We start from the raw sequence: 24,787 nt of genomic DNA, 5'->3' as shown, positions 1-24,787 counted from the left end.
CAGGGGCCGCTCGTGAAGTTCTCGGGGCTCGTGCCACTCCAATACCGCATATTTTGTTTATTCACGCAGCCAGACAAATTAAAATGTGCCTCGTCGCTGGAGAACACTAAGGCGTCATGAGGCAGCTCATCAATCGAGACTTCACACTCATCACATGGATGAAGTGAGTGCACCACTGACAGTTTATACGGGTGAAATTTGAACTCTTCGTGAAGAATTCGTCTGAGCGTTCAGAAATTGCGAGGGCGGCAGCGTGTCTGCGTGCAGATCGCTTGGGGGAATTCAAAATCGATATCCTCGCCCTCTCGATGTTTTCAGGCGTTCTGCTGGTTCTTGAGGTCCTGGTTTCTTTATCTGCACACTTCCAGTATCCGTGAAGGTGTCTACCGACATAACAACTGATTTACCATCACGCGCCTGCAGGCGCGATGTGGAACTGTTTCCTGAATGCACGCTGAGTTCTGCTGACCGAACGTCCATTGGACAAGTAGGCCGCAACGGCCTGCATGATCGCCGCTGCGTCGCTGCGCCGCTGCGTCGCTACTAAACTAACCTTTAAAAAACCCCAAGTCTCGCACTTTTGACAGCTCTGAAACCCACGCAACAGTGAGTAACAGGCTCTGTGTGCCGCGCGTTTCAAATAAGGGAGTTCCCGCGCCGCAACCGCACCCTGTACAGCCGCGATTATCGAAATTATTCGCACTCGGCGTTCGCCCACCGAAATAGTTCGATTCTTCGGCTACGAGAGACCAACTGCCATGGCCGAGAATAATGCTTCGGAGAAGTCTGGGGGAGGTTCCACTAAATCGGCGAGGAAACCCCTTCCGAGCAAACGCGTGTCACGAATAGCGGCAGTCATCGAAAAGGCTCAGGCGCCGATTTCGGAGGAAAGTGGCTGTCGCTGGGGAAACTGGCGTCAGTACTGAATGTAAACGAACGAACAGAGCGTCGGACGGCAGAGGAGAACGTCATACGAGCCATTTAGTCCAGGAGCGGTTCTCGGATACTGTTGACGTGTTCTGGCCCCTGAGTAGTTCGTATTGGAACCCCCTCGGCTAACACGTCGGGAGCGTATTCGAAAGAGTTGTCAGTAAGACGAGGCACCCGAATGTCGCACCTTTTCGCACCGATATCCAAGCAGCATTCGCTCGTATGTCGCTGTTTCAAGATTGCGTGCGATCGCTTCAGGACAAGATTGCAGGCTGTCACTGCGGCTGAAGGGCTAACGCCGAGCAATGTTACTCTTGAAACATACCACTACTTATACGTAAAGGACCTTCATTTTCATTTGTAATTTGTTTTAATTAATTTGCTTTTTTAAAAAAAGTTTGATTTGTTCGGATCGAAGCGCCTAACCTCCACACTCTCAGTCGGGTCTTCCTCGATTGTGACAGTATTAGAGCAACAGGTTTTCACTTTTCAACTTACATTCACTAATTTGACTGGTGACTCTATATACGCTACTATCAGTACTGTTACCACAGAAAACTACAGTTACAAATATAAAAATTCCCTGTTACATCTACCACTACAGCCACATTTCATCTTCTTATTCCTCCTTTCACACAGTGGACCTGCCGGCCTGTTCTGTCCTCTTTTCCATCTTTTAACTGGCCTTCCTACGTCCGCCTCTCCTCTGGCTTTGCACTGTAAGGCCACATTTTCATCCCTTGTTTCTCTCACTCGTTCAGTTATTCCTTCCAGTTTTGAGCGTACTTTTATATTTTGCTTTTTACTATAAAATATTTGGGCAACGGCCTCGCCGCTGTGGATACACCGGTTCCCGTGAGATCACCGAAGTTAAGCGCTGTCGGGCGTGGTCGGCACTTGGATGGGTGACCATCCGGGCCGCCATGCGCTGTTGCCATTTTTCGGGGTGCACTCAGCCTCGTGATGTCAATTGAGGAGCTACTCGACCGAATAGTAGCTGCTTCGGTCAAGAATACCATCGTAACGACCGGGAGAGCGGTCTGCTGACCCCATACCCCTCCTATCCGCATCCTCCTCTGAGGATGACACGGCGGTCGGATGGTCCCGGTAGCCCCCTCGTGGCCTAAAGACGGAATGCTTTTTTTTATTATAAAATATTTAGGAACCATGGCCAACTTAATACATTGTTTGATTGCTCGTAAGAAATTCACTTCGGCCACATGAACGTGGTTAGAATCTTTCCTCTGCAGAGCCCAGGATACACTGCCATACCGTGGAAGAGATGCACCTGTCCCGTTATAGAATTTCATTTTCGAGCTTCCACGCGTGGTTTCCAATTTTCTGCTTACAGTGCCACTTACAACCTGATGCCTCTGAATTTTGCTGCATACATCCTTATTTTCGTTGCAGGTATAGATCCCTAGAAAACTAAACTGCTGCACTTCCTAAGATTTTCTTGGTATTTACCATTAAATGGGATTTTTGTTTTATATATATATATATATATATATATATATATATATATATATATATATATATATATATATATATATTGCTATCTTAAAATTATAATTCATTAAAACTAAGTTTAAGAGATAGATTGCTTCTTGTACGCATTTTATTAAGGTTAGAAGCTCCTCTTGAAAGTGAGCAGCGGCAATAACACCTCTCATTAAGAATGGAGTCAGAAATTTCTGCTCAGAACACATTTCGCCAATTTTTCTGTAAGTGCAGGTGGAGTGAATTAGTGAACGAAAATTGTGTGAAAAACAGTGCACTGAGTAGCTGCTGATCGAGACACCAACCAGACACGCAACAGGACGAAAATATGTAAGTACAGAAACGCACATTACCTCTACCCACGAAATACGCATCAAATTTCCTTCGTGCCTAGATTGCAGATGACATGCTGTCCAAAAATGATGGAAAATATCACGAAAACCGGTGTATAACAACGCAGTTGATTTATCGATGTAATTTTAAGGTGAGCGTGTCAACAAAACAAAGGAAATTGCACATACCGGAATTCTTAGGTCTACAACAGTTAAATTATTATAAATTTCACGTTGTACTTTACAGAAATAAAAAATTTTACCCACAGAAGATGACACATAGGTGTCGAAACATGTCTGGTTAAATACGAAAATAAACTAATTGTGTTTGCATACGGCTGATTTTCAAAACAACCCAATTTGCTTCTCGTAGTTTGTCTTCAGAATTTAACATTAGTGCCTGCCGACAGCGGTGCACTGATAAGGCAAAAAATTATGACCACCGACCACCGTGACGTTGTATCCAGCCAGGTGGCGTTGTGGGCACCTGAGGTGGTAACAAAAGTACGTAAGTGGAGCAGATTCGGGCGGGGGATCACCCTAGCGAAGATGCGGGCTTCGAATGGGGAAATCCATTAACATAACAGATTAAGAATACCTTGAAAATGGCGAAGCTGGTCGAATGTTCACGCGCTACTGCCGTGAGCACGTACAGAAAGAGGCGGAACGACAGTCAAACTGCTACTAGGCGCTAAATGGTTGGACGTCCACGACTCTTCACAGAATGTGGGGTCCGGAGGCGTGTCTGCTGTGTGAAGTGGCACCTCTGCCGAAACAACACAATGCTGGTGTTTCGGAGCACACCGTTCATCGCCCACTGTGGAACATGGAGGTCTGCAGCAGACCACCGCTACGTGTGCGCGTGTCGAGACAGCGACGTCGTCATTTACGACTGCAGTGGGCACCAGACCATCGCTATTCGACCGTCGATCAATGGGAAAGTGTCGCCTCTTGGGGTGAGTCAGATTTCTGCTACACTAGGTCGATGGCCGTCTCCACAACCGCCGCCAGGGAGGTGAACGGCGCCTCGAGACGTGCAGCGCTCCACAGACGCGGGCTGGTGGCAGCAGTGTTATGCTGTGGCAGGCATTGTCCTGCGCTCGCATGGGACCTGTGGTAGCAATGGAAGACACGCTGACAGCTGCTAACCACCTGCATGCCTCCAAGCTCGGTGTCTCCCCTGACGGCGATGTCATCTTTCAGCAGTACAACTGCCAATGCCTCGGAGTCAGACCCGTCCTGCAGTGGTTTGGTGAGCATTTCAGTGAACTCACGTTGACGTCTCGGCTACCAGATTCTCCTGACGTAAAAGCTGTGGAACCCATGTAGATAGCTGTCGGGCACCATTCACCGCGTACTCAATTCAGCGACCCCATATTTACGCGAATTACGCAGCCTGTGCGTAGACATCTAATGCCGTACCTCCAAAAACCTACCGACAAACTATCTGATTCCTGATACGCAGAATCAGTGACGTATCCCGTTCCAAAGACGGACAAACAGGCTATTAAGCAGGCAGTCATAATGTTTTAGCTCGTCAGTGTACAGTACGATAACATTAAATCCTGTTTATTTGGATACCTTTCGGTGCTCTTTCTTTCCATTTTCGAATGGCATCGTCTGTATAAACATTAAAAAGAGTAGGCAACGAAATGAATTCTTGTCTTGAACCTTGTTTTATTAAAATCTTTTACCCTCTTTAATTCGCGGTGTCAAGAACAATGTAAGTTCCACTACACAGACACTTGATGCAGTTTATTAAATGATTTGGGTATCCACGTTCTGCAATAATTTTCCACTTACTCTATATATCAATCTGTCAAATGATTTTTCAAAATCTATGAAATCTGGGTAAGTTGGTAAATTAAATTACCTTCTTTGTATTATTTCTTGCACTGTAAATAAATTATTGCTACATTACCTTACACTTATGAAGGCTCTATAAACAACAGATCTCTCATATTCTTTAAGCAGTTATTTAATACAGCTAAATATATTTTGTAGGCAGTGTTTAACAATATGAAACTTTCGTAATTTCAAGTTTTCCTGAGATCCCCCTTTTCTTTTTTAACACTGGAGACATTTTTTGCTGTATAACTATGTTCTGGATTTCTAGCTTTCAGTTAGCGGGTATTGATCGGATGTATAAATAAAACAAAATCAGTAATCAAACACGTATGATCTGTTCTATATTTATCCCATCAAGTCCTGGACATTTTTTGCATTTTTGTCTTCTTCTTCTTCTTCTTCTTGTGGATTATCTTTGGCTGGCGCCGCATCTTCGCCCTTCTGTCTTGAGTTTCCTCAACGTTCATATTCCGTGTTTCCATTGCCTCCTCCATATCACTTTGCCATTTGCGTTGTAAGCGACCTATTTCCTTCCACTGGGATTATTTCCACCGTGGTATGCTATTCGGTACAACTACCAAGTTCCACTAAGTTCATCCTATCCTCAAGGCCAAACAACATAAGCTGTTTCTGTTCGACGTCGTCACAGATATCCCCATCCATTTTCACCATTTGTCGGATGGCGTCATTTCTTATTCTATACATCCTTGTACAGCTTGAGCTTCGCCTTAAGCAATCCATCTCAAGGCTGCTACATTCTGCACTGCAGGTTTATACATTCTCTTCTGATCTTTTTCTTTCTCAGAACAGAGTTAATTGCTCTTCTTACAGCTCCTTCTTTATTAAACCTACTTGTGATATCATCATTACGTGCGCTCTGTTCATTAAATAATACAACATTTTGCCTTTTCCATACCGCCAATCACTTTTTCATCTACCTCCAAATTATTTACTTTTCCGTTCCAACGGGCTAACTACTCACACTTCTTCATGTTCACCTTCAGGCACTGACCGAGGTGGTGCAGTGTTTAGCACCCTGGACTCGCATTCGGGAGGATGACGGTTCAATCCCGTGTCCAGCCATCCCGATTTAGGTTATCCTAGATCTCCCTAAATCACTTTAGGTAAATGCTGGGATGGTTCCTGTGAAAGGGCACGGCCGACTTCCTTCTCCATCCTTCCCTAATCTGATGGGACCGATGACTTTGCTGTATGGTCCCCTCCACTGAATCAACCAACTAACCGTAATCTTCAGGCCAGCCTTATTGTATTCCTCTTCAAGCTTGCATATCATATACCTCATAACATATTCTGCTAGTACAATCCTACTCTATTTCTTTTAGTTTTCCAACAATTTTCTTTTTCAGTAAAATATTCTGTATCTTCTAGGGTTATTAAATCAATGTTAACATAATCAGTTATATTTTCATAATGATTACTTGCCCATGGATTATACTACAGATTCTTGTAATTTTTTATCCACTATTCCTGACATATTACATTTATTTGTTCTACCTGGTATCTGTTTTAGTCCCTTAACATTGTTAAAGCAAAGTGCTATCTGTCATAAACATCACATTCTGTCTCTCCTACAAATGTAACAACCATGATGGGCCTTTCTTGTTAGTGATTCTGCTTTCTTCTCATCGGTCTATATCTTTCACTTGCTTGATCACTGCAGCAAACACTCATATAGTCTTTGTTTCTCTTAAATTATTTCTTTAATTTTTTCATTCCAAATTACAATTCTTTTCTCCTTTCGCCATTTAGTTTGCTTACTTACTGCTTCAACTGCTGTCTTATTTATGCAGTATTTGATGTTCCCGATTCCATCATTTTGTGTAGGTGAATTTACTAAATAATAATGCAATCTTTGGTGGCAGAGATCTGAAGCTGAAGGATCTTCTATAAACTGTAATGTAAAATTGATTGATTTTTCTTTACATGTAGGGGATGAGCCCACGAGTCTCCTTCACTATATTAGAAATGCTGTTTTGGCCATAACAAAAAATTGTCTCTGAAAATATCACACTGCGTGAAAATTTTAATGTGTTCCACTAAGGAAAGAAACAACTCACCTACTAAAATATATAACTCATTTAGCTCATGTGTTGGGCCAAGTGTTTTTATGAATAGTTTTCTTTCGGAAGAACGTTTTAGTTACTATGAAGTTAGTGTATGTAAAAAAACTTCTTCTCTCATTACCATTTGAATTTACAGTATATCCTCCGTATCTTCCCACCACGCCTTTAATCCTGTTATTACCCACTCAGACATTCCAACCCTCACATACATAAATCAAGTATGATTCGTTTATTTCCGCACACACAAGCAGGAGCTTTTCGTAAACAATATCTGAGTCCTATACTCATCTCTTTTCAGACCAATAATCTCCAGTCACAGGTAGGTGACCTCGCTCTGTTTTCGACCTTAAAATGGTTAATCACTCATTACGAAAAGTGCAGGGTGTAATTCTCTCCTTCCACTCTGAATCTGTTACCATGGCTATGCCCGTCTGTCCATGAATTTGTTTCTCAACGCCTCTGTATAAAAACGTATAATGATGTAAATCTGTTGTTTCTCTTAATTTACTGGTTATAAACTGCAGATTGAAGCTAAATAAATTTAAAAAGGTAGGAAATTAAGGAGATGGTACTTTGATAAGTTGAAAGAACTAGAAGTTATTGAGAATTTTAGTGAGAGCAATAGGCATCGATTGACTGAAACAAGGGAAAGGAGTACAGTAGACAACGATTGGGTAGCTCTGAAAGATGAAATAGTGAAGGCAGCAGAGGATCACATAGATAAACAGAAATGGGTTAGGAGAAATCCTTAGATATTACGGGATATAATGAATTTAATTGACGAAAGGAGAAAATATAACAATGGAGCAAATGAGGCATGTGGAAAGGACTACAAACATCTAAAAAATGAGACTGACTGTAAGTGCAAAATGGCTAACCATGGATGGTTAAAGGACAAATGTAAGTATATAGACCCATATATAACTAGGGGAAAGATAGACACCGCCTACAGGAAAACTGTAGAGATATTTGGAGAAAAGAAGATGAGCTGTATGGATATCAAGAGCTCAGATGGAAAACCAGTAATAAGCAAAGAAGAGAAAGCTGAAATTTGGAAGGAGCATAGAGGGTCTTTGCAGGGAAATTAGCTTGAAAAATGTAAATGAAGGTCAGATAGAAGATACGATACCACGAGAAGAATTTGACAATGATCCGTATGGCATTTCCTCAGAGCTACTGATACTTCTGGGAAAGCCAGCCATGACAAAAACAAATGATCTCCAGGCAGAAGAAAATAACTATTTCAAGTCAGTGATCGGTTCAGCTGGACTAAAAGGGCCAGTCTACTCTATGTAAACACAGATCGCACCACTGTGGAGCCGACGCCAGCTAGCACAGTGTCTTGTTGACAAGTTGCTCTATGGCTTTATGGGATCTGCGCCACACTCAGGACTTACCATCAGCTCTTACCAATTGAAATCCGTACTCATGTGGCCAGGATATGGTTTTCCAGTCGTCTAGGCTTCAGCCGGTCTGGTCAGGAACCCAGGAGAGGCGCTTCAGGTGACGTCGTGCTGTTAGCAAAAGCAGCCTGACCGGCCGTCTGCTGCCACAGCCCATCAACACCGAATTTCGCCTCGCCGTCCTAACAGATGCGATCCCCGTACGTGACACACTGATTTCTGTGGTTATTTCATGCACTGCAGCTTGTCTGTCAGCACTGACAACTCTACACAAACGCGGCTGCTCTCGGTCGTTAAGTGAAGGCCTTCGGCCACTGCGTCCTCCGTGCTGAGAGGTAGTGCCCGAAATTTGGTATTCTCGGGACACTTTTGACGCTGTGGGTGTTGGGATATTGAATTCCCTAATGATTTCGGTACGTGGATTGTCACATGCGTCTAGCTGCAACTACCATCTGCCGTCAGGGTCCGTTAATTTCCCGCTTGCGGTTATAATCACGTCGGAATCCTTTTCACACGAATGGGTACAAATGACAGCTACGGCGGCTGTACCTCGTGTATGCGATCCTATCGACATCTGTATATGTGCATGCCGCAATACCATCACTTCTGTCACCTCTTAATCAGTAGATTATGACAAAATTTTAAATTTCTATACACGGCGAATAATTGTGCGAAATATTGAAAGTGAAATTTTTGTTGCCACTAGAGTCCGCTATGTAGAGAACCTGGAAGTGGTACAGTTTTCTGGGATAGCGGTATAATAATGTATGCAATTGTAATCGTAATCAGAAAAATAAAAATATTTCCTAAAGTAAATGTCTGATACCACAGTACCAGTTTTACAGGCTTGTGTGTCGATAGTAATGCTTATGGAGTCAAAGCATTCATCTGACCTGACAAGGAAGAGTAGTAGACAATTCAAAGTTCCCAAATTAGAAAAAAAAGAGAGAAGGTCGTTGGGAAATGAAATGAGGAATTCCATTTCACTAGCAAACCACGCTAACGTGGTAGCAGCGAATTGTACTCCAACAGCTGACACAAGCTGCAAAACAGGAAGCGCAGAAGGACAGGGTCGCACAGATACGATGGACGAGGATTGGGGGAGAGATGGTATCGGCGGTGGACAAGCGCGCAGTTCACAGGGACCGCTTTGTGGCATCTGGCGGCGCAATTACAAAATAGCAGGACAGCCGGGGGCGACAGACAGTGCAGGGTCGCAGCACTGCGACCGGGACAGCGCAGAACGGAGGTGGAGGCGGAGGCAGAGGCAGGCGTAGAGAGGTAGAGAGACGCGCCGGCTCCAAGCATGGGGCCCGGAGCGCTGCTGATGTTGGCGGCGGCGGCGGCGGTGGCGGGCATCACCAGCGCCAACATCGCCCTCGCCGTGAGTACCCGCCCTGCTTCTTCTCTGCGGCAGCCGCTCAAACGACGGCATTTTTGCCCGTGGAACTTCATACGACCTCCCCCTCTTACGGCTCATCATTGCAGTTCTACGTGACTACCGCTACTGGAGCTTTTCCAATCTGTGATCAGTCCCACATGCAGGTGGGAGGAGGTTGGAGACGCACCCTCCCCCTCCATTCCCCCCCTCCCCGAAAAAGTTTTGGCTTAAACTGAGTACAATGGAAAGCCGAAGAAACTGATACACCTGCCTAATATCGTGCACGGCTCCTACCAGCCCACACAGAAGTGTTGCAACACGACGTGGCATGGACTCTATCAGCGTCTGAAGTAGTGCTGGAGGGAATTGACACCACGAATCCTGCAGGGCTGCCCATAGATCCGTAACAGTACGAAGGGGTGGAGATCTCTTCCGAGCAGCACATTGCAAGATATCCCAGATACGCTCGATAATGATCATGTCTGGGGAGGAGTTTAGTGGCCAGCGGAAGTGTTTAAATTCAGAAGCGTGTTCCTGGAGATACACTGTAGGAATTCTGGACGTAGGGGGTGTCGCATTGTCCTGCTGGAATTGCTCAAGTCGGTCGGAATGCACAATGGACGTGAATGGATGCAGGTGATCAGATAGGATACTTACGTACTTGTCACGTGTCACAGGTCCAATATGACTCCAATTGCACACAGCCCACACAATTACAGAGCTCCACCAGCTTGAACAGTCCCCTGCTGACATGCAGGGCCCACAGATTCTTGAGGTTGTCTCCATACCTGTGCACGTCCATCCATTCGATACAATTTGAAACGAGACACTTCCAACCTCTCAGCATGTTTCAACTCATCAGGTCCAGTATCGGTGATGATGGGCCCAGGCAAGGTGTAAAGCTTGAGAGATGGCATGAGCCCCCTCTCATATTTCTATCTTACGATTTTCCTCTCTAACTGCATGCAGTGAAAAGTCGCTATTCCTTCACACGCGGACTTCCCACGCAGCGTCTCTCGTTACCCGGGTGGTCTGGTGACAGGCGGGCTCCGCTGATCTGGAAAGGGTTAAGCCGACAGGTGTGAGGAAGTCGAGTGAATGCTTTGCTGACGCCGACATTGTCAAAAGACACGCCCGGAGGGGTCTGAAGTAGCGGCTGGGCTAGAGCTTCTGTTACTTCGCAGAATCTTAGCGAAAACACTTTCTGGCGGGCTGCCAGTGAGGCGTGGGAATGACTTGTGTACCCAGGCAGTTGTGGCGGGAAAATTCCCGCGCTTTCTGCAAAATAGTAACTGTGATTGGCTTGCTCAGGGCATAGCTCCGTGACGTAGCAAAATCAGCGCAGAAATTGGCGCCAAGAATCTCCATTGGTGGAATGGTTGTGCTCCGGCAATGGAGTGGAATTTTCCGCCGGTTTTCGAGTCCTGATTGGAACGTTTAACCACGGCCACTGTCGTGGGGGCGGGAATGTTGTGTGTTCGGCCTGTACGGATGCTCTAGGTGGTCGGCTCTCGCCTTTTCGGTCGAGGACGTCGAAGCAACCAGCCATCGCCTCTGGTACGCCAGATCGTGTCCTGGCAGTCAAGAAGACAGTTTGGTAATGTATGTCCGCAGCACCGGCAGACAGGGATTTTCCTAGGTGATAATCAGAGCTGAGCAGAGCGCGCCTGTTCGTCTTTTTCTAACTTTGTTCTGTCTTGAGTAGCAGCAATTAATGTTGGGTTAGCTGTGTGTCTCTCTTAAGATTTGAGTGGCAAGGAATTGGCTCCACATACCACTTCGCCATAAACCACACAATCTAGTTTAGGGACAACTTCACCTTCACAGCGTTTGTTTGAGCCAATTTGATGTATTATAAATGTCTCATGTGTTTTTGTTTATTATTTTGTGTTTAGTCTTAATAAATCATATTGTTATTTTGGACAGAACTTTCATTCTGTTAATTGGTAGAGCAACCAATCATTTCTCACTACGTTAATGAAAGCTTCCTTTATTTAACTTATTTATCAAATTAAATTATTGCAGGTGCCAAACTCTTTTCTACTCCACTTGCAGGGTTGATTACAGTCAGTTCGCGTATATTTTTTAATCCATGTGCAACAGCAAAAGTCGGAGTTAGAATAGGGGGGCTTAGAGCATCATTTACATATGTAGATTCTAGAAGAATTTAGTGTTAAATACTGCTTCCCCCGGCATCTCGCAAGCTTTGTGTAGTGCAGCCATCGAGGGTACACGATGTTTCGTTCAATGGTTCGCACGGTGACGTTGACGGCCCAGCACTGAAATCTGCAGCATTTTGCGGAAGGGTTATACTTTTGTCACGTTGAACGATTCTCTTCAGTCATATTTGGTCCCATTCCTGCAGAATCTTTTCCTGGCCACAACAATGGCGGAGTCTAGATGTTTTACAGCAATTCCGATATTCACTGTACACTCGTGAAATGGTCATCCGGGAAAATCCCTACTTCACCGTTATCTCTAAGGCGCTGTGTTCCATCGCTCGTGCGCCGACTACAACGTCACGTTCAAACTCACTTAAATCTTCATAGCCTGCCACTGTAGCAGCAGTAACCCATCTAACAACCGCGCTAGACACTTGTTTTCGCAGCGACCGCAGCGCCGTATTCTGCCTGTTTACAAATCTCTGTATTCGAATACGCATGCCTACACCAGTTTCTTTGGTGCTCCAGTGTACTTTCTTAATATTATTCAATCTTGATTATGACTGAAAGTGAAAAGAGTTTCAGGGATAAAGAAGTTGATGAACAACAGCAGAGGCAGATTTACCAACCTATATGAGGCTAAAACCCTGGTGAAGCAGAGTAGATGGTGGACAGTTTCATCACTAAATCTGTATTCACGCAAGGTTTTCCGTGTAGTTGGAAATAAATAAATCATCTGAGGATACGTTTCAGATAACTATCTTCCTGTCTCGAGTCTCAGTGCCGTACTTAGACATACAAGTCTGCATCTGGGCCATTTCCGAACAGGAAAGAATAGACTCAAGGTCTTTCGAACTTTTGTTCGAAAACTTGTATAAACTAAATAGATTCCTTTCGTGTAGAAAACAAAATAGTGACTGAATTCAGCAGGAACTGTCACTTGGAGTGGAATAGACCTATAAATGCGAGCATGGTCTTAAAGCCCCTGTCCAATCATGTCAAAGTAAGCATCTCCAACCACATAAAAAGTTAAGACATTCTCTCGGAGTCACTTACATAGCTATTATTCATCGACCAACTTGTAAGACAACTTTCGATCCAATTTGTTTGTTATAGTGTGGGTGTGTTATCAGTGAAGAAGGAAGTGCGGTAAACCAGCGCTTCACTATCTTGTATCCTTACTTCAACTGTACTGCAGATACAGAGAAGGTCACCATGGCATCTCCAATCACTGGAGCTGCCACCACCCTGCACAAACCATGGGTTTGCTGCGTACTCTGGTGCACCGGGCACATGTGGTATCTGATGAGGACAGCCTTCCTAAAGAATTACAACATTTGCAATCCGTCTTCAGGGAGAATGGATATTCTACACGCCAAATCCACACAGCTGTAACAAAGAAGAAATGTAAAGAGAAACAAGAAGAAGAAGACAAAGAAGTGGTCATGTCCAGGGCGTTTCTTCCGTATGTGGGTAACCTCTCCTCTAAAATAGGAAGCATTTTAAAGAAGCATTGTGTTAAAGTGATCTTCCAACCACCTATGAAAATATCGGCTTTGCTTGGCTCTGTGAAGGACGATATGGGTCTGAGGAAGGCGGGTATTTATAAGATCCCCTGTCAATGTGGCAAAACCTACATTGGGCAAGCTACTCGCACAGTACGGGAAAGATGCGTGGAGCATGAGCGCCACCCACGTCTACTACAGGCCAACAAATCAGCCATAGCAGAACACTGTATTTCGACGGGACACTCCATGGATTATTGTGGAACAAAAAATTTTAGCGACAACTAGATCTTTTTGGGAATCCATTATCAAGGAGTCCGTGGAGATACGATTGGCAGAAGATCTTATTAATCGAGACGGCGGCTTTCAGATGGATAAAGCATGGGATCCTGTAATTTCTTTAATCGCTTCACAGAGACAGGGGTCTGCATCTAGTGCGACGGCTGACGAAAATTGATTTTATACTTTCGACTACCGCGCCTCAGCTGCGCGAAGGCACTTTACGACAGATAGCGCAAATGTAGGTACACCACTACGCATGCGCGGCCCGCTTCTGCTGCAGAGCGCGCCAAATTAGATAGAGGGCGCGGCATTAGCCTTCTCCACCGCGCCAATTTTCGGTATATATAGAACGACGCGCACTAGTAATCTCCAGTCTCGTACTCACCTGAAGATGGTTGCATGTTTGTTAGCCTAAATATCGTGCCAAGATGTCAACGTGATCCGGCTGCAAGCCCGAAATATGATGGACCAACCAATACGCCGGGAAAACTTCAAGAAGACAAATTTATTTAACGAATTGTAAAGATGCCTCTCTTCGAAAGCCGACAAAAAAGTCGTTTTCAAGTAAATATATCTGAAATTCTAAGTCACAGCGATCGGCGTTTGATCACTCATTATTCCTAAGCACAACACTGGACAGAATTCGTGTCCATCATTTCGATATAACAAACAAATAAACAAGACTACCCCCCCCCCCACCCCCATGATCTTATTTCGTGTTTTTGTTGTCTACATAGGCTACATCAAATAATTAAATGACAATCTTACTAGGGAAAGGTAAGACCTAAATAAGGGATAAGGCTAGATAAATTAATAGTAAACGTCGAAGGTGCCGACTCATGTAAGTGGTAACGCGCACTAACCAGCCAGTCCCGGAAAAATTGTATAAAAAGGCACAGCGAAGAGAGTACTATATGAGATTGATACTTCAGTAACACTGCTGTAAATTAAATAAATATTCATCTAGTTTGTGCTATTAACACGTTCACGGATCATTTAATGCGAATGAAAACAGAGAGTCGATTCTTGTCGACCTGACCGATCTATTGAAAGGTTTAATCGAGACTGTATTTATATTATAACGTAAAAAGTCACCGTGGGTAAAATTAGCTTTTCAATTTGGGCCCCTCCCCGGAAAAATAGTTGTGCGTGCAAACCTCCCTGTGGTCTGCAAAAATGGCGCTAAGCACTATGGGACTTAACATCTGAGGTTATCAGTCCCCTAGACTTAGAACTACGTAAACTTAACTAACCTAAGGACATCACACTCATCGATGTCCGAGGCAGGATTCGAACCTGCGACCGTAGCAGCTTCGTGGTTCTGTTTTGCACTTCAAAAAATGATTGAGGTATCATACAGCTCATGGAATCACTTGTTCACGAGTGTAGGCTGGTCAAAAACAGGTAACCCTTAATTGCTGCAATCGGAAGTGTGACCTGTACCCGACACGGCATTAAATAAGAGAAGAAGGGGTGAGATCGATTGAGAACTATACTATGGACGCGAGTCGGCGTCGGTCTGAGGGTGTCCCACATCGTGTCTGGCTCCTTAGGGAAGCACCTCTTCTTGTTATAAAGATTTTCATCAGCATGTCGTAACTCCCGAATGTTCCGCTGCCATAATGCACGCAACATTTCCAAATCCGAAAGGGAGTCGTTTCGTCAGTGCCTCTCATCGTAACAGCAACGGAATTCCATAGTAAAGTTAGAATGAGTTATCCGTAAAGACGGCAAATGGTATTCAAGTGTAGTCGAACTGAGCACAGCCATTTCGATTGCACGTGAGCAAATGTTAAGCTGACTGTTACAGACTCGTGGACGGAGTATAATGGGTCGTATGTTTCCGTTCGTTCCTCAGATAGGTTCGTTTACTAAAAATTAAGGAGACCGAACCATATTAGTTGAAGCTGAACATTTGTCTTTCTTTCAGTTGCTCGAACCTATGTCAAAGAGTCACACAGTAAACAATTACTAAAAAAACTAAACTCCGTCCGAACAGGCCGTGGAATGCCCAACGATACCGACCGGTCGCCGTGTCATCCTCAGTCCACAGACGTCACTCGATGCGGATATGGAGGGGCATGTGGTCAGCACACCGCTCTCCCGGCCGTTCGTTAGTTTACGAGACTAGAGCCGCTACTTCTCAATCAAGTAGCTCCTCAGTTTGCCGCACAAGGGCTGAATGCACTGCGCTTGCCAATAACGTTAGGCAGATCGGATGGTCACCCATCCTAGTGCTATCCTAGCTCGACAGTGCTTAAATTCGATGATCTGACGGGAACCGGTGTTACCACTGCGGCAATGCGGTTGGCTACAAAATTTCTAGGGCGTAATGAAAAGTATTTCTTCCCAATTTTGTGTTCTGTTCTGAATATCGGTTGTGGTATTACACGTCACGCATTTTACTCGGTCGACTTCGCCTATTCGCTGGCGTAAGTTGCAATCCTCTCTCTGGTGCGAGAGGGCTCCAGACTGCAGTGTGCAAGATGGCGGTGTGTAACATAACTATGTCAGTGCGTGAGGAACAGCATTGTCCAGATTGTTCTTCACGTGAATCGCAAATAACTGTGGCCTGGTGACATGGGGTATTGCCATCCATAAAAGTCCCCTTATTGTCAGAGAATAGGAAGTCAAGGAATGGCTGAAAATGGTCTCCAAGTAGCAGAACGCAGCCATTCCCAGTTAATGATCGGTTCACTTCGATCATAGGACCAAGTCCATTCCATGTAACGACATGCCACACAATTATGCAGCCACTATCAGCCATATATGTATTGCAGTAGGTACAGATCACGCATATTTACTGCCCGAGACGTCAATATGAGTTCACTGTAATTCCCTTCAAACTACTGTACCACAACTCTGACTCTTGAAACACGGACAGTTGTCCTGCTGAAAGATGCCATCGCCGTAGGGGGAGACTTCAAGCATGAAGCGATGCAGGTGGTCCGCGACAGTGTTCACGTAGTTGGCTGCCACCATGACGCCTTTGGTTACCACCACGGAGCCGGCCGGAGTGGCCATGCGGTTCTAGGCGCTGCAGTCTGGAACCGAGCGACCGCTACGGTCGCAGGTTCGAATCCTGCCTCGGGCATGGATGTGTGTGATGTCCTTAGGTTAGTTAGGTTTAAGTAGTTCTAAGTTCTAGGGGACTGATGACCACAGATGTTAAGTCCCATAGTGCTCAGAGCCATTTGAACCATTTGACAACTGTTTATCTACCAGGAACTATTGGTACAACAGTTGTAAACAGTAGTGGATGTGTTGGGAAAGTATCAGAGCTCGAGGTGTTAACAGAAAGCACTGATGCTCAAACGGTAATAGGCACTGGAGTCGGAGATAAGTTCAGCCGAAATCATTGAGCAGGACCTAATCCTGTTCCGAAAGGATAGGATAAATATATTTGGAGAGAACGTATTTTTTGCTGTTAAGAGAGCACTAAAGGGCCAAATAAATTGGTTAACTTGCCAAATGTGGTGTAGGGTCCCCGCAAGCACGCAGAAGTGCTGCAACACGACGTGGCATCGACTCGACTGATGTCTGAAGTAGTGGTCGAGGGAGCTGACACCATGAATCCTGCAGGTCTGTCCGTAAATCCTTAAGAGTACTAGCGGGGTGGAGATCTCTTCTGAACATCGCGCTGCAAGCCATCCCAGACATGGTCAATAATGTTCATGTCTGGGGAGTTTGGTAGCCAGCGGAAGTATACTCGGAAGAGTGTTCCTGGAGACACTCTGTAGCAATTCTGGACGTGTGGCGTGTCGCATTGTCCTGCCTGAATTGCCCAAGTCCGTCGGGAAGCCCAATGGACACGAATGGATGCAGGTGATCAGACTTGATGTTTACGTACGTGTCACCTGTCAGAGTCGTATCTAGACGTATCAGGGGTCCAATATCACTCCAGCTGCACACACCCCACACGATTACAGAGCATCCGCCAGCTTGAACAGTCCCCTGCTGACATGCAGCATCCAGGGATTCATGAAGTTGTCTACATACCCGTACAAGTCAGCAGCTCGATACAATTTGAAACGAGACTCGTCCAACCAGGCAACATGTTTCATGTCATCAACAGTCCAATGTCGGTGTTAATGGGCCGAGGCGAGTCGTAAAGCTTGGTGTTGTTCAGTAATCAATGGTACACAAGGGGGGACTTCTGCTCCGAAAGCCCATATCGATGATGTTTCGTTGAATGGTTCACACGTAGACACTTGTTGATTGCCCAGCATTGAAATCTGCAGCAATCTGCGAAAGAGCTATACATCTGGCACGCTGAACACTTCTTCAGTAGTGTTCAGTCCCGTTCTAGCAGGATCTTTTACCGGCCGCATCCATGTCGGAGATTTGATATTGTGTCCATTATAATTATCCGGGCTGTTATGCCGTGGTCGGTTGATGAATTCTGTGTCGATTCCCAACGTTAGACGAAACGTTGGGAATCGACACAGAATTCATCAACTGACCACGGCATAACAGCCCGGATAATTATAATGGACATGATATTTCCGGCCGTGAAAGTCTACATTTTAGTATTTGATATTGTACCGAATTCCTGATATTCACGGTACACTCGTGAAATGGTCGTACGGGGAAATTCCCACTTCGTCGCTACCTCGAGATGCTGTGTCCCATCGCTCGCGCGCCGGCTATAACACCACGTTCAAACTCACTTAAACCTTGATAACCTACCGTCGTAGCAGCAGAAACCGACCCAACAACTGCGCCAGACACTTGTATAACATAGGAGTTGCCGACCGCAGTGCATATTCTGCTTATTTACATATCTCTATATTCGAATACACATATCTATACCAGTTTCTTTGACGCTTAAGTGTAGTATACGTATCAATAAACGTTTCATGTACAATAACTGCGTCTTGCTGATACCTGGATATCTACCAGGAACCATCGCCATAACAGTTGTAAATTGACGTGGATGTGTTGGGAAAGTAGCAGAGATGAAGGCGCTAATAGAATACACTCATGCTCAAATCGCTTTAGGCGCTGACAGTTGACTAAAGTCGGAGATAAGTTCATCCGAAATGTTTGAGCAGGACCTAACGGTGTTCAGGAACGATAGGATAAATACCTTTGGTGACGGCGTGTTCGTTACTGTTAGAAGTGGTTTATCTTGTGTAGAAACAGAAATAGATACGTCCTGTGAGTTAGTATGGGTGGAGGTCAATGTTGACAAGCGGAATAAAATAACAATTGGATCCTTTTACCGACCTCTCAATTCAGATATTCGATTGCTGAAAGGTTCAAAGAAAACTTGAGTTTAATTTCTAAAACGTATCCGGCTCGTACAATTATAGTTGGTGGTGGCTGCAATTTACCCTCGATATGTCGGCGAAAATACATATTTAAATACGGAGGTATGCATAAAACACTATCCGAAATTGTGCTAAACGCATTCTCTGAAAATTATTTCGTGTAATTAGTTCATGTGCCCACTCGAATAGTAAGCTGTTGTAAAGACGCACTTGACCTCTTGGCAATAAATAATCCTGAGTTAATGACGAGCAGCAGAACGGATACAGGGATTAGTGAACACAGGGTGGTCGTAGTGAAACTGAATGCTGTAACGCTGGAATCCTCCAAAAATAAAGGAAATATATATTTATTCAAAAAAGCAGATAAAAATTCACTTACGCCTTGCTGACAGACAATATCCTTCCAAATTAACAACGTAAGTGTACACCAGATGTGGCTTGCACTCAAAGAAATAATATCGACAGCAATTGAGAGATTTATACCAAATTAATTAACAAACGACTTTATACGCAAAACAGTGCACAACATTGTTGCAGAAACAACGAGAAAAGCGTATTAAATTTAAACGAACGCAAAATCCAAAAGACTGACAATCTATTACAGAAACTCGAAATTTAGCGCGCACTTCAATGCGAGATGCTTACAGTAGTTTCCACAATAAAACTTTGTATCGAAACCTGGCAGAAAATCCAAAGAGCTTCTGTTAGTATGTAAAGTATGCAAGCGGAAAAACGCAATAAATACCTTCTCTGCGCGATACCAACAGAAATACTGCCGATGACAGTGCTGCTAAAGTAGAGTTACTACACACAGCGTTCCGAAATTCCCTCACCAAAGAAGACGAGGTAAATATGTCAGAATGAGAAACAACAACAGCTGCCAACATGAGCAACTTAGAAGTAGATATCCTCGGAGATAGTGCAGCAACGTAACTCACTTAATGAAAGCAAGTCCCTCGGTCCAGGCTCAACACCAACTACATTCGTTTCACAGTATATGCTGATGCAATAGCTCCATACTGTACAGTCATACACAAGTGCTCACTCGACGAAAGATCCCTACTCAATGACTGGAAAGCTGCACAGATAACACCAATATTCAAGAAAGCAAATAGAAATAATCCATTAAGTTACTGACCCGTATCAATCGATATGCAGCAGGATTTTCGAACATATTTGTATTCGAACATTATGAATTACTTCGCAGAAAACTGTCCATTGACAGACAATGAACATGGATTTAGAAAACATCGCTTTTGCGAAACACAGCTAGCTGTTTCACTCACACGAAGTGTTGAGTGCTGTTGACAAGGGATTTGGAATTCATTCCGTATTTCTAAGATTTCTAACCCGTGTTAATTTAGGCAAGTATTTGACAAACTTCTGAAAAACTATTTGATGCAGGACCTTACTAATTTTACTCTATGTTACATGATGCTAATAGAGTCAACTGTACTAAAGTATACTTTATCCTTTTTATAGTTTTTAAGAAATATTTTTTTAAATTTACTAGCAAAAATATTAAGTTTTTTCTGCAGATAATATTTTTTTGAACTTCCTAATGGGGGAATATTAATCAATGTAGTGCCAGAGGTGGCTTTTCATGTTATGTAGTGTCTCTGAAAATTTCATACATTTATCTATGATAGTTTCTGATATAATGGGGCATATGTACTGAAAATTTTAATTTGTGGGAAATTGACTTTAAAGAAAAAACTTTTGAAATTTGTTACTTACAGTTAATTAAAACTGTCCTGCTGCATATGATGGCTCTTCTTTGGCCTCTAGCAGGTCTTCCAGCTTCTTTTCCACGTTCCTGGATGTTTGTCCAGCTTTCTTGGCCATATTACATGCAGACCTGTCTGCATCGGCTATCCTTATTTTAGCGCAATGTTGCAGCCCAGTGATCAAATTTGCTCCAGGACTAATTGGCTTCAAATGGCTCTGAGCACTATGGGACTTAACACCTGAGGTCACCACTCCTCTAGAACTCAGAACTACTTAAACCTAGCTAACCTAACGACATCACACACATCCATGCCCCAGGCAGGATTCTAACCTGCGACTGTAGCAGTCGCGCGGTTCCGCACTGAAGTGCCTAGAACCGCTCGGCCAACATGGCCGGCCAAATTTTCACACTCTGTGACTCACCACACTGTCTACATTGTACAAATTTAGAAATTACATCTGATAATATTCTCAAATTTATGATAATGTTACTGCACTCTTTGTCACTTACAGTAAATTCGTTGTAACTCTCTTCAAATGGTGAGAGCTTCTTTCATGGTGCACTTGTTGAAGAAATACAATTAGAAACATCGTTGCCAGGCGACATAACCTCTTGTATAGAAAGCTTTCTAAATTGTTTCCTCTAAATTGTCGTTTCTTGAAAATGCCTTTACGTTTTGTCATCTTCAATAAACACTGCAAAACACACGTGAAAAAGTACTGCAAACGTAAGTACAACAACTACTCGCAATCACACTTGAACAAAAGTAACCGTGTGTCTGAAAGCAGATACAAAAGAATACCGACCGTTGCATTCCAAGGATAGCCAACACACTTGGGAGTAAAAAAAAGTCCCTAACTTGCAATGTAGAGGATGTAAAGATCTAAAATATATGCAGAAAATTGGGTGATAGAAAAGTGGGTGTCGCATATAAACACACGTGGCAGGAAAATGCTCTTTAAACGCTCTAAAATATATGCAGAAAAGTGGGTGATAGAAAAGTGGGTGTCGCATATAAACACACGTGGCAGGAAAATGCTCTTTAAACGCTCAAAAAAAACTTTTTTCAGCAAAATCGTTTTCAGAGTAGTTAAAGAAAACCTTAATCTATCGAAATATGATGAAAACCGAAAATCGATTTTTTTCGACCTGAACCACTGTGTGGTCCCCTTAAATTGGAAAGAACACACAGAAAACGTTGTGGGTTCAAAATGGCTCTAAGCACTATGGGACTTAACATCTGAGGTCATCAGTCCCCTAGACTTAGAACTACTTAAACCTTACTAACCTAAGGACATCACAAACATCCATGCCCGAGGCAGGATTCGAACCTGCTACTGTAGCAGCCGCGTGGCTCTGGACTGAAGCACCTAGAACCGCTGGACCAGAGAGTCCGGCAAACGTTGTGGGGAAAGCAAATCAAAGACTGCGTTTTACTGGCAGAACACTTAGAAGATGCAACAGGTCTACTAAAGAGACTGCCTATATTATGCTTGTCCGTCCTCTTTTGGACTAGTACTGCGCGGTGCGGGATCCTTACCAGATAGGATTAACGGAGTACACCGAGGAAGTTCAGAGGAGAGCAGCACGTTTGTATTATCAAGAAATAGGGGAGAGAGTGTCGCGGATATGATACAGGATCTAGGATGGACATTATTAAAACAAAGGCGTTTTTCGTTGTGGAGGAATCTTCTTACGAGATATCAATCACTAACTTTCTCCTCCGAATGCGAAAACATCTTGTTGACGCCGACCTATACAGGGAGAAACGATCATCATAATGAAATAAGGAAATTCAGAGCTCGTTTTTTCCCACGCGCTGTTCGAGAGGGGGATAATAGAGAGTTATTGTGAAGGTGGTTCGATGAACTGTCTGTCAGGCACTTAAGTGTGATTAGGAGAGTACTGATGTAGATGCAGATGTAGATGTACACCTCCATCTATATACGTATAGTGCGAGCCACCGTGTGGTGCATGGCAGAGGCTACCTCGCACCACTAGTAACAATTTCCTTTCCTGTTCCTCTTTTCAATAAAGTGAGGGAAAGACGACTGTTTACACCTCTGTAGGAGTGCTAATTTCTCTTACCTTTCCGTGCCTTACGCGGAATGAACGGTGGCGGCATAGAGTCGTTTGCTATCAGCTAATGCTTATCGTTCTGTATTTTTTTAGATTTCATGCAATGTTTCACAAAAAAAATCTAAAATTTCTGAACGCTCCATAGGCAAGCGCAATAGCCTGATAATGCAGCCCCAAACTCCAGACTGCCTCTTAATTACCGAACACGTTTTGGCCTTGTTTGAGATTTTATTAGAACCAGCTCTGTCCTGGGGGAGCCTCCAGATCACGAGGCCCTCGACAAAAGCGGGCCACCCCAGGTACAGACGGCCGGGGGTGGCATCCCTTTCAGTCAACCCCCCACCCACCTTCCCCCCAAACTCCGCCGCTGCCACCAGACGTGAGTGGGTGCAACGGCCTAACGACGGTACATCTCAATGACCCGGCTATGTGATTTTTTTAAACTCGGATATGTGATTTTGTTTTTGAACTCGACACTTGCAGCTTCTCCTTTCCTTTTATTGTCTTTGACTGCCACACGAAACTGGTCGACGAGTGACTGACTGCAACCCATTTGGTGTACATAGGTCGAGAATTTTCTCGAATTCTCGGCGAGATCTTTCGCTAACGTACGACAGCGGAAGATTTTGTACGCTTCACGCTTCGATCTTTTTCAAGATCCATAAATTTCTTTCTAACTTTTGCCGGTCGGCATTTGCACCTCCTTTTCTGAACCGAGAGTTCAACAATCTCTGCTTCTTCAGTATTTTCCGAATTTTCTCGTAAAACCAGGATTGAGCTTTGTTTCCTGCCCTTGATACATTTACTAGGCAAATAATACTCCAGAGTGTTATCTACAGTGAGTTTACAACTTGCAATAATTCGTATCCTTCAATAATATTTGAACTAAATGTTCTCTATCCACTATTTAAGTAGGGAGCTAACAGCCGCTTACCTGCTCTTTCCAGCATAATTTGTACCCCAGTCCTTCTGTTGAGTTTACGAACTTCGATAACAATCAAAGCTATGTTGACATCATTATCACTAATCTCTATTTCTAAACTTACACTGTCGTTAAGCTCAGGCCTGTCTATAACTGCAAGGTCTAAAATAATTTCATTGTGTGTGAGTTGTAGAAATGTGTGAATTCCTAAGGGACCAAACTGCTGAGGTCATCGGTCCCTAGACTTACACACTACTTAAACTAACTTATGCTACGAACTAAGAACAAGGGAGAGGACTCGAACCTCCGGCAGGAGGGGCTGCGCAATCCGTGACATGGCGCCTCAAACCGCGCGGCCACTCCACGCGGCTGGGTTGTACAACTAGCTGATGAAGACCGGCTTCACAAAACGTTCAAAATGGTTCAAATGGCTCTGAGGACTATGGGACTTAACATCTGAGGTCATCAGTCCCCTAGAACTTAGAACTACTTAAACCTAAGTAACCTAAGGACATCACACACATCCATGCCCGAGGCAGGATTCGAACCTATGACCGTAGCGGTCGCGCGGCTCTGGACTGTAGCGCCTAGAACCGCTCGACCACTCCAGCCGGCTCACAAAACGTATTCAGTCACTACACTGCGCAACAGAATTAAAGGACCGCTTTTACGTAACCCCGTAACTGTCTCCGACTGCAACGCATAAGTTTCAAATGTGGCCCAGAGGTGCCTACAGCCTTCCTCAGTAATGGTGGAGAAGCGGCGACCCCTGCGATATTGCCCTCGACCTCCGCGGCGCTTTCAACAGCAGGCTGTCGACACATGCGAAGAAAAAGTCAGACCTCATCTACGTCTACAACTACACGGATACTCTGTAAATAACATTTAAGTGCATGGCAGAGGGTTCATCGAACCACCTTCACAATTCTCTATTATTCCAATCTCGTATAGCGCGCGGAAACAGTGAACACCTATATCCTTCCGTACGAGCTCATTTTACCATGGGGATCGTTCTTCTTTATGTAGGTCGGCATCAACAAAATATTTTCGCATTCGGAGGAGAAAGTTGGTGATTTAAATTTCGTGAGAAGATTACTCCACAGCGTAAAACGCCTGTGCTTTAATGATGTCCAGCCTAAATCCTGTATCATTTCAGTGACACTCTCTCTCATATTTCGCGATACTACAAAATTTGCTGCCCTTCTCTGAACTTTTTCAATGTACTCTGTCAACCCTATCTGGTAACGATCTCACACCGCGCAGCAGTATTCTAAAAGAGGACGGACAAGCGTAGTGTAGCCAGTCTCCGTAGTAGATCTGTTACATTTCGTAAGTGTCCTGCCAATAAAACGTAGTC

General features: G+C 44.2%; 1 protein-coding gene and 1 pseudogene across 1 annotated transcript in view; both read left to right on the top strand.

Moving 5' to 3' along the window:
- The first annotated feature begins 1,749 nt into the window (after nucleotides 1-1,749).
- Nucleotides 1,750-1,867, top strand: LOC126214035 (5S ribosomal RNA; annotated as a pseudogene).
- A 7,446-nt stretch (nucleotides 1,868-9,313) lies between these two features.
- The window catches only part of LOC126212838 (uncharacterized), a 162,830-nt gene continuing 147,356 nt past the window's right edge, over nucleotides 9,314-24,787 (top strand). The window contains exon 1 of the mRNA XM_049940255.1: nucleotides 9,314-9,481. Within this exon, the coding sequence (XP_049796212.1) occupies nucleotides 9,404-9,481 (78 nt within the window). The 5' untranslated portion in view covers nucleotides 9,314-9,403. The remainder of the gene's footprint in view (nucleotides 9,482-24,787) is intronic.

Source organism: Schistocerca nitens, chromosome 11 (assembly GCF_023898315.1).
Source record: "Schistocerca nitens isolate TAMUIC-IGC-003100 chromosome 11, iqSchNite1.1, whole genome shotgun sequence".
NCBI lineage: Eukaryota > Metazoa > Arthropoda > Insecta > Orthoptera > Acrididae > Schistocerca > Schistocerca nitens.
Note: the sequence above shows the minus strand (reverse complement) of the source record. Positions and strands in the feature narration are given on the sequence as shown.